The 10,301-nt window shown below is 58.8% G+C and overlaps 1 protein-coding gene across 1 annotated transcript; it reads left to right on the top strand.

The window, feature by feature from the left end:
- Nucleotides 1-6,167: 6,167 nt before the first annotated feature.
- On the top strand, nucleotides 6,168-7,750 carry ADM2 (adrenomedullin 2). Its single transcript, XM_033233431.1, has 2 exons — nucleotides 6,168-6,618; nucleotides 7,217-7,750. The coding sequence occupies exons 1-2, from the start codon at nucleotides 6,509-6,511 to the stop codon at nucleotides 7,551-7,553; spliced, it is 447 nt and encodes a 148-aa protein (XP_033089322.1). The 5' UTR covers nucleotides 6,168-6,508; the 3' UTR covers nucleotides 7,554-7,750.
- The last annotated feature ends 2,551 nt before the right edge of the window (nucleotides 7,751-10,301 follow it).

Genomic DNA, 10,301 nt, shown 5'->3' with positions numbered 1-10,301 from the left:
TCTACAAGGCGAAATGAGACATTTAACACATTAGCTTAAAAACGGCACGCTCATGTCCCCCCGTAAAAGAGCAAGTGTTCTAAGCGTGTGAGGCACATGAGGCCACGGAGCAGGGGGCTCTGGGAAAGCTGCATCACCCAGGATCCCTGACAGTACCCACCCCTCTCAAGGTCAGGGCTGGCCAGGGCCACCCCTGAAGTGGCTCCCGGATGAGCATGAGCCTACAGCAGAACATGCTGGGAGAGAAGGTGCAGGAGCCTGCCTGGTGCAGCAGGGAAATCCCTCTGAGCATAGCAGGCCAAGGTCTGTTTTTTGTTGTTTTGTTTTTGAGGCAGAGTCTCAGTCTGTTACCCAGGCTGAAGTTCAGTGGCACAATCTCGGCTCACTGGAACATCCGTCTCTCCTGGGTTCAAGCGATTCTCCCGCCTCAGCCTCCTGCATAGCTGGGATTACAGGTGTGCGCCACCATGCCTAATTTTTGTATTTTAGTAGAGATGGGGGGTCTCACCATGTTGGCCAGGCTGGTCTCGAACTCCTGACCTCAGGCCATCCACCCACCTCGGCCCCCCAAAATGCTGGGATTACAGGCGTGAGCCACTGCGCCCGGCTCACCTGAAGGTCTATTTTTTGTTTTTTGTTTGTTTTTGTTTGTTTTGAGACAAAGTCTCGCTCTGTCGCCTAGGCTGGAGTGCAGTGGTGTGATCTCGGCTCACTGCAAGCTCTGCCTCCCAGGTTCACACCATTCTCCTGCCTCAGCCTCCCGAGTAGCTGGGACTACAGGCACCTGCTACCATGCCCGGCTAATTTTTTTGTTTGTTTGTTTGTTTTGAGACGGAGTCTCGCTCTGTCGCCCAGGCTGGAGTACAGTGGCCAGATCTCAGCTCACTGCAAGCTCCGCCTCCCGGGTTTACACCATTCTCCTGCCTCAGCCTCCCAAGTAGCTGGGACTACAGGCACCCGCAACCTCGCCCGACTAGTTTTTTGTATTTTTTAGCAGAGACCGGGTTTCACCAGGTTAGCCAGGATGGTCTCGATCTCCTGACCTTGTGATCCGCCCATCTTGGCCTCCCAAAGTGCTGGGACTACAGGCTTGAGCCACTGCACCCGGCTAATTTTTTGTATTTTTAGTAGCAACGGGATTTCACCGTGTTAGCCAGGATGGTCTCGATCTTCTGACCTCGAGATCCGCCTCTCTCAGCCTCCCAAAGTGCTGGGATTACAGGCGAGAGCCACCGCGCCTGGCTGGCCTTGAAGATCTGTTTTTAAATGAGTTTGGCTGCTGCAAGAACTGGCCAAATGACTGGCATCCACACTCCATCCATGGGCAGGATCCAGACCAAGAGAATGAATGGAATCAGACTGAGACCCCACCAGGGTCCCCCCCCTGCCCTCAGGCACAGGCCACACTCCACCTCACCTCTACCACTGTGGGTTTTCACAGGTTGAGAAATCATCTTTTTAAAATTTAATTTTTTTGTAGAGACAGGGTCTTGATATGTTGCCTAGGCTTGTCTTGAACTCCTGTCCTCAAATGATCCTCCTGCATCTGCCTCGAGAAGTGTTGGGATTACAGGTGTGAGAAACTGTGCCCTGCCAGAAATCCTCCTTTTTGCTCCAGCTGGCTCAAGCTGGTTTCTGTCACTTGCACCCAAAAAGGTCCTCAGCACCACATTACCACACCATTGAGCTTGTGTACAGGCTGGCAGTGTCCCTGGGCAAGTCTGGGCTAGTGCTTGAGCCCAGGGCTGGCTCTCTTCTGAGAGACTCTGGGGACCCTGCACAGCACTCTCCACTCTCACGCTTCTACCAGGCCCTTGAGAACAACCATCCATAGAGGCTCAGTAGCTCAGATGGATGAACGCCCTTCCCTACCACCCAGCCTGCTGATTTCTGGTCAGCTGTCTTGCCGTCTGCACTCTCCTCAAACCTCCCACCCCACTTCCAGTGTCTCTGAGATGATTGGCTGCTCCTCACAGAGCAAACAGAAGCTATCAGGTGGGAGCACCAAGCCCCCATCTTACACCTCTCACAACACCCCTCCCTCCATTACCACAGGCCCTGCCCCCCTGCCCACCCCTCATCTCAGGCCATCATTCACTGCCAGTGCCCACCGCCAAACTCCGTCTTTCCCTGTCTATGGATTCCTTGCCATCAGAGTCAAACTTACCTCTGCCATCATAAAACACTTAAACAAAACCCCCCAAAGCCCCGGCGTGGTGGCTCATGCCTGTAAATCCCAGCACTTTGGGAGGCCGAGGTGGGTGGATCACTTGGCATGAGGAGTTTGAGACCAGCCTAGTAAATGTGGTGAAACCCTGTCTCTACTAAAAATACAAAAATTAGCCAGGCGTGGTGGCTCACACCTGCAGTCCCAGCGACTCCGGAGGCTGAGGCAGGAGAGTTGCTTGAACCTGGGAGGTGGAAGTTGCAGTGAGCCGAGATTGCACCACTGCACTCCAGGCTGGGCGACAGAGCGCAACTCCATCTCAAAAAAAAAAAAAAGGAAAAAACCAAAGATGCTCTTTGTCCAGCCAGTTACCACCCTAGCTTGTTTAGATTCTCACAAGCATTCTCCAGTGCCACCGCCCCCCTCCTATGGTCCAGCCCTGGCACATTTGGCAACTCGTGTCTTCTCTTCACCTGTGTCCATCATAAGCAGTGCTAGGGCCCCATCACTCCCCAGAAGCAGCTCCTCCAACTAAGAATAGAGTCACATGAAACAAGTGCCAGGGACCCTGGGATCACAGAGGGGGACTCCTGCCTGGTGGGCGGGGCAGGTGCAGAAGTAGCAGCCAGGCTGATGCCTGAGGGCAGAGGACACACCCTCCCCACAGACTGGCGGGAGGTAGGATTGTGGCTCACAGGGGCAGCAACTGTCCTGTCATCCTGGGGTCTGAAACGCAGCCCCTCACTGGGGCTGACCTCCACCTGTCCCAGATTAAAAACCTTGTGAGGACAGGGAATTGTCATTGATTTTTCTTTATTGGTGGGGCGAATGATTTGATTGCACTTATATTTTGAAAGGACAGAGCTGGTGGTGGTGTGGAAGGCTGAGGGCCGAGTGGGGAGGCAGCAGAAGCCGCAGCAGCAGACTTGGGAACCTGGGGGATCCTCTGCTCAGGCCCTTCCCTCCCTGGCCCTCCAGAGCTGGCACTGAGCTCTATTCTTGGCCAGCCTCTCTGCATTCTCTGTGGACCAGGCTCACCATATCCTCCATGGCCGCGCCATCCCTGAGATCTCCAAGACTGTTCTCGACCTGCCTTCTCTCAGTCCCATGCCTGCCAGGCTGGGGAGCAACCAGACCCCCTCCCTGGACTACCCTCAAGCATCTCGGCCTCAGCATGTCCAGGCCCCGACCTCTTCCCACCCCCTCAGCAGCTGCGACATCAGCAAACAGAAGGGCTTCTCCAGGAACTGTGAGCCCCTCATTTACCATCCTGCCCTGCTACATTTCTCCCACTCATCCACTCTGTCCCCTCAAGCTCTTTCTGCCTGCCTCCCCAGCACCTGCCTTCTTGGCTGCCACTCCGCCTTTCAACATAAATGTGACACTTGGCTGGGCTTGGTGGCTCACACCTGTAATCCTAGCAGTTTGGGAGTCAGAAGTGGGTGGGTTGCTTGAGGTCAAGAGTTTAAGACCAGCCTGGCCAGCATGGTGAAACCCCGTCTCTACTAAAAATACAAAAATTAGCTGGGTGTGGTGGCGGGCGCCTGTAATCCCAGCTACTAGGGAGGCTGAGGCAGGAGAATTACTTGAACTTGGGAGGCGGAGGTTGCAGTAAGCCAAGATTGTGCCACTACACTCCAGCCTGGGCGACAGAGTGAGACTCCATCTCAAAAAACAAAAAGAAAACAAACCACTGGGTGCAGTGGCTCAAACCTGAAATCACAACACTTTGGGAGGCTGAGGTGGGTGGATCACCTGAGGTCAGGAATTTGAGACCAGCCTGGCCAACATGGTGAAACCCTGTCTCAAATACAAAAATTATCCGGGGACGGTGGTGGGCACCTGTAATTCCAGCCACTCGGGAGGCTGAGGCAGGAGAATTGCTGGAACCTGGGAGGGGAGGCTGCAGTGAGTTGAGATTTCACCACTGCACTCCAGCCTGGGTGACAGAGTGGGGCTCCATCTCAAAAAACAGCAACAACAAAAACCTATACATGTGACACTCCCTGCCCCTTAACTGGTCAAAGTAAGTAAATAATACCTGCAGGGCATCCCTGCCCTCCCAGAATGGCCTGTGTGGTGTGTGCTCGGCACTCCTCGACTCATTCATCCAGCAAATGTTGACTGTGCTCCCAGGCTGGGGGCACCGCAGGGCGGTTACAGGGTGAGTGCAGGGGTTGGGGAGACAGAAGGGGAAGCACAAACAGACGCAGAGATCCTCAGCTAACCCAAGAGAGAGGCCAGTCTCAGCAGCTTGGAACCTGTGACACCAAGTCCAAGACTCGTGGACGGTGGGTAGGTGGAAACTGTGGAGAACAGTGAACCATCTATCAACACAAACACGCACCTTCAACCAGAATTTCTCCTTCCAGGAAGGTGTCGTACAGACACATCTGTGAGCTCAAGGCAACAACTCACAAAAAGACTGGTGGTCACCGAATTTCACGTTAATAGCACATGAAGTGACTCATACAACACCTATATGCTGGAGTAGGTCCAACCATAGGAAAGAATGGGGTCTCATGTGAGGACGGTCAGGCTGTGACGCCTGTCACCCCACTGGTCACCAGGGTTGATTCGGCTGATGTGGCTGGCTCAAAGGCAGGTGTCCCCTCCTTCCCCACCATTCCCTGCGCGTCCCTCTGAAGCTGTGTGCTCCGTCAAAGAGGATGGAGGATTGGGCTTCGAGTAGCTGCGCTCCTCTGCCAGGACCTCCAAACAAGCTCTCAGGAAAGAATGGGGTCTCAGTCCTATTGCAGGTCTGCACACATGGATGTGTGTGCCTCACACGGCCGCACCTTGGTGTGCCCAGGGCAGGTCAGGAGAGGGCTCCCACCCAGACTGGGGCAGGGATACCGAGTGGGTGGCAATGGTGAGGGGAGTCTCACGTTTCACGTGTTTAAATTTTTTTTTAATTTTTATTTTTTATTTTTGAGACGGAGTCTCACTCTGTCACTCAAGCTGGAGTGCAATGGCACGATCTCAGCTCACTGCAACCTCCACCGCCTGGGTTCAAGCCTCAGCCTTTCCTGCCACAGCCTCCCAAGTGGCTGAGATTACAGGGACCCGCCACCAAGCCCAGCTAATTTTTTTGGGGGGGGGTTCGGGGGCGGAGTCTCGCTCTGTCCCCCAGGCTGGAGTGCAGTGGCTCCGCCTCCCGGGTTCACACCATTCTCCTGCCTCAGCTTCCCGAGTAGCTGGGACTACAGGCGCCCGCCACCACGCCCGGCTAGTTTTTTGTATTTTTAATAGAGACGGAGTTTCGCCGTGTTAGCCAGGATGGTCTTGATCTCCTGACCTCGTGATCCACTCGCCTCCGCCTCCTAAAATGCTGGGATTACAGGCGTGAGCCTCCGCGCCCCGCCGGCCCATGACCAGCTAATTTTATTTTTAGTAGAGACGGGTTTCTCCATGTTGGCCAGGCTAGTCTCAAACTCCCGACCTCAGGTGATCCGCCCGCCTCGGCTTCCCAAATTGCTGGAATTACCCAGACACTTGTTTAAATTTGTTACTGAAACCGTGCAATACTTTGGTCTGGGGTTGGAGAGGCTGGCAGAGCCTTTTAGGAGCGCAGCCCTGGGTTTGGGGACACCGCATCGGAGGATAGCGGAATGGCCAGCCCGCTGCGGAATCCCGTGGACTCCCTGGTCAGGCGGGGGTCCGGGGTCCACCGGATCAGACCCTGGAGGGTGGGACCGCCAGGACCCACCAATTGGGAGGTGGTTGACAGGGTGGGCCCCATCGGGTCCGAGTCCGCCCAGCTGTGGAATCAGCTTGGACTCCGGCTCGCCCCGCAGAACCGCGCTTCAGCCTGGGGAAGTCCGGCTCCCGCTGGCTCGGGGCTGCGTCCCCACTAGAAGGCGCCTGGAGTGAGGCTGGCAGCCCCCCGGTCCCGGCCGGTGACCGAGCGCTCCCAGCGGGAACAGGCCCCTCCGCCACCCCTTCGCTGCAGCCCCCTCCCCGCCCGCGAGCGTGGCTTGGCCCGGGGGAGGGGCGCCCCGCCCCGTCCGTGCATCCGGCTCCGCCCCTTGCTGGAAAGGCTACGTATTCAGCTCCGGAGGTGCCCTCCCGGCCGCGACGCCGCTCCAGACAGGACCCCCGACCCGCCCAGCCCGCTCTGTGTTGCGCTCTGGACGGACCCGCGGCCGATCCCAGACCCGCTGTCCGCTTCGCGCCCGAGGCCTGCGCCCGGACGGACGCCCGTGCCCAGCTTGCCACGCCCACGCCCGGTGCCCCGACCGCGGAGGGCTCCCCGAGGTGCCGGCGGCGGGGGTGGCTCGCGGCTCAGACTGCCCCCGACCTGCCCGGCTCACCGCTTCCTCCCCTGCAGCGCCGCCCGCCATGGCCCGGATCTCGACGGCCGCCCTGGGTTGCATCAGCCTCCTCTGCCTGCAGCTCCCTGGCGTGCTGTCCCGCAGCCTGGGCGGGGACCCGCGTCCCGTCAAACCCAGGTGAGTCCAGGTCTTGGGCCAGCCAGGCCCTCTGGCCCCCGCAGGGAAGCAGAGGGCCGGGGGCTGCCCTCCCTCCAACCCCCCACCTGCTGCTAGGGCTCCCGTCCCAAACCAAGGCCCCTGCCCCAGGCTCAGCAGCGCCTGAGCAGGGCTAGGGCCCTCTTCCTCTGCCTCCCTACACAGGGCAGTTGCTTCTCCCCACACATATGGACACAGCAGCCCCTTTTCTGGGGGTGTCTGCTGGGGGAGGGAAGGCTGGCGGTATCCCCAGGCCCACCTGTGACCAAAGGGAGGGCAGAAGCCGAGTCACCCTGAGCCCTGAGAGTAGTGACCCGCAGAGGCTGGGCCGCTGGGGTGCCCTTTGCCCAAGGAGGTGCCGGTTCCCAGGACACGTGACCCGGGCCACTGAGATGGTCCCAGGCCCCAAGCCCAAAAGGGACGCGTGGGCTTCCCCTGGCCGTGCTCCAGGCTGTGTGTGGGTGGGGGCCGTGGGCTTCCCCTGGCAGTGACCCAGGCCTGTGTAGAGGCAAAAGTGGGTAGGTGTGAGGTCTCTGAAAGTCTGAGCCATCCAGTTGACATTCTCCATCTGCCTCTGCAGGGAGCCCCCAGCCCGGACCCCTTCCAGCAACCTGCAGCCCAGGCACCCTGCACCCCGACCTGTGGTTTGGAAGCTTCACCAGGCCCTCCAGCCACACAGGGGTGCTGGCCTGGCCCCTGCTATGGGTCAGCCTCTCCGGGATGGTGGCCGCCAACACTCGGGCCCCCGAAGACACTCAGGCTCCCGCAGGAGCCAAGCCCAGCTCCTGCGAGTGGGCTGTGTGCTGGGCACCTGTCAGGTGCAGAATCTCAGCCACCGCCTGTGGCAACTCATGGGACCGGCCGGCCGGCAGGACTCAGCTCCTGTGGACCCCAGCAGCCCCCACAGCTATGGCTGAAGTGGGGCTGGGCCACACCCCTGCCCATCCCAGCCAGGGTGCTGTGCCCCCGTCCAGAGCTGCAGCTGAGCCTCCTCCGCAGCCCAGTCCCTCACAGCTGCAGACAGCAGGTCCTGCGGCAACAATGCCTGCACGGCATCGCACACGTAAACCCTCGCACACCTGTAGACCGAGGTTGATCTACATGCAGTGCTGGTACGTCAAGGAGCCTAAACACCCTGAAATTGTAAACCCTTGGGGGACGGCTGCCAGACCCAGCTGGTGGCAGCACCAGATGCTAAAAAGCGTTTTAAAGAGGAGGCATCTGCCAGAGACGTGAAGCAGAAGCTGGGCCCTGAACCCACAGGGCCACGTCTGGATGAGCAGGGGAGAGGGGCTGAATTGGCCGGAAGCGGCCCCTCCACTGCTGGTCCCGTCAGACTGAAGCCCAGCCTTGTGCCTGGGCTGTTCCTGCTGTTGTGCACAACCAGCCCTTCCACGTGCCTGCCTGGCCTGGGGTCCCAGCCTCTCCCTCCCCATGCCTTTGGGACAGGATAGGGAGTGTGGGATGCTGTAGCCCCCCTGGGGTTGGGCAAGGGAAGGATGGTGGCCCTCCAGAGGTCATGAAGGGACCTCTGTGGCTCCAGCTGCCAACCCTGGAGCCCAGACTGAGGTAGCCATGGGGACTCCATCTGGATCCCCTGTGGGAGGCCGAGGAGGAGAACTTAGCAGTTCAGAAGCCACCCCAAACCATTCTGGGACAGGGACCCCCCTTACTACCCCAGGACAGGGCAGAGCTGGGTGGGGCAAGATCCCCCAGCCCAAATAGACCCACCCCACCTCAAGGGGGTGAGACCCTTGTTGGCAGCCAGACAAGGGTGGGGCTCCACAGGCAACACAGGTGCCCCACTACCACCCAGTGTGGGGACCCAGTGGAACCAGGTGTGGGGGCAGCAGGTGACTCGCCAAGAGCCCGGGAGGGCAGCCCAGCCCCAAATGACGAGAGCAAGAACCACTGCCAGTGTGCACGGACTTGGTGTGTGTCCTTCCCCGGGGGGATGGGGGGCTCGTGTGTGTGCCACTCGAGGCTCCCAGTCATCCAGCAGAACGCGGGGTTCAGAAGGGGTTCCTTCCACTACTTAGCAAACACTCAGCATTTAATTTGCAAATGTTTGCTAGGGTCACCCTCTCGGCCACCCCATGAGGGTCGCCATGATCACCCCAACTCTAGAGGCTACAGCAGAGCTCAGGACATTCCCCCACAGCCTGCCCCTCAGTGACTACCTCCAAAGGGGAGGGTCCTGGAAGCGCCCACCCAGGCGCCGCCTCTGTGCTTGCTCCCTGAGCTCAGGGATCGCCGGGTCCAGGTAACTGACCTGTGCTCCACGAGGCCCTGTGGGAACAGTCCAGGCTGATCCTGCCCTGTGGAGGCCTCCGTGCACTGGGAGATGGACTAGGGTTGCAGCAGAGGTGGTCAGGGTCGTGGGCCGCACAGCAAGGCTGTCAAGGCCGGCTCCCTGGGAGAAGCACTGGATCAGTGAGGTCTGAGGACAGCAGGCCTTCCCTAGGGGAAGGAGCTGGGAGTGCCAAGTCCCCAGGTGCACAGGAGGCTTAGCTGCTGAGAGGCTGCAGGGTAGAGGGGCCTCGGCCTCTTGAGTCATGTGTCCTGTGGTCACTGAAGGGTGTCAGCAGAGCACAGGGCATGAGGACAGAGGGAGGGGACCCCAGGGCAAGGCTGGGGGGTCAGGAGCTCAGTGTCCGCTACTCAACCCAGCCAAAACCCTCCCAGATGCCTCCTCTCCTGCCTAGGCAAAGTCCAGCTTGGCACCCCGTCTGGGACCTGCCTGTGGTCAGGGCCAAGTGTTCCCTCCTCCAGGAAAGCCTTCACCCTCCTCATGCCTTGTAGTCAGGAGGCCACCTTCCGTGACCCTCTGCATCGCCACAGGTGTGAAGCCAGACCCACCTGACACCCTCACGCGGAGGCCCAGCAGCACCTGCACTCACCCCCACCTTCGCCAGCAACCACTTCCAGCTGCTCTGGCCAAAACTTCTTCTAGGCCAGGCCCGGTGGCTCACGCCTGTAATCCCAGCACTTTGGTAGGCCAAGTCAGGCAGATCACCTGAGGTCAGGAGTTCAAGACCAGCCTGGCCAACATGGTGAAACCCCCGTCTCTACTAAAAATACAAATTAGTCGGGCATGGTGGCACATGATTGTAATCCCAGCTACTCAGGAGGCTGAGGCAGGAGAATCACTTGAACCTGGGAGGTGGAGGTTGCAGTGAGCTGAGATTGTGCCACTGCACTCCAGCCTGGGTAACAAGAACAAAGTTCTGTCTCAAAAAAAAAAAAAATAGTAATAATACAAAAATTAGCTGGGCGTTGTGGCACACGCTAGTAATTACATCTACTCAGGAGGCTGAGGCAGGAGACTCGTCTGAGCCCCAGAGGTGGAGGTTGCAGTGAGCTGAGATTGCACGGCCGCACTCAAGCCTGGATGACACAGCAAGACTCCGTTTCAAAAAAAACAAAAACAAAAAACCCCCTATCCTCCCTCGCACCTTCCTATGAATCCCGCCTGGTCCCACCTCCTGAACCTATCCAGACACCTTCTCCTGACCCAGGCACCACCTGCTGTGGGGTCAACGGCTGTAGCCTCCTCCCGGGTGCCTGTCTCCATCCTTCTGGCCAGTGCATGCTGAGCACATGACCCACGCTTGTTGGGACACTTGAGGATACAGCCTTGCCCCCCGGGGGCCGATGTTCTAGGG

This window comes from Trachypithecus francoisi, unplaced genomic scaffold, assembly GCF_009764315.1.
Source record: "Trachypithecus francoisi isolate TF-2019V2 unplaced genomic scaffold, Tfra_2.0 Lachesis_group14, whole genome shotgun sequence".
Taxonomy (NCBI): domain Eukaryota; kingdom Metazoa; phylum Chordata; class Mammalia; order Primates; family Cercopithecidae; genus Trachypithecus; species Trachypithecus francoisi.
The sequence above is the reverse complement of the archived record's forward strand: the minus strand, read 5'-3'. Positions and strand labels throughout refer to the sequence as shown.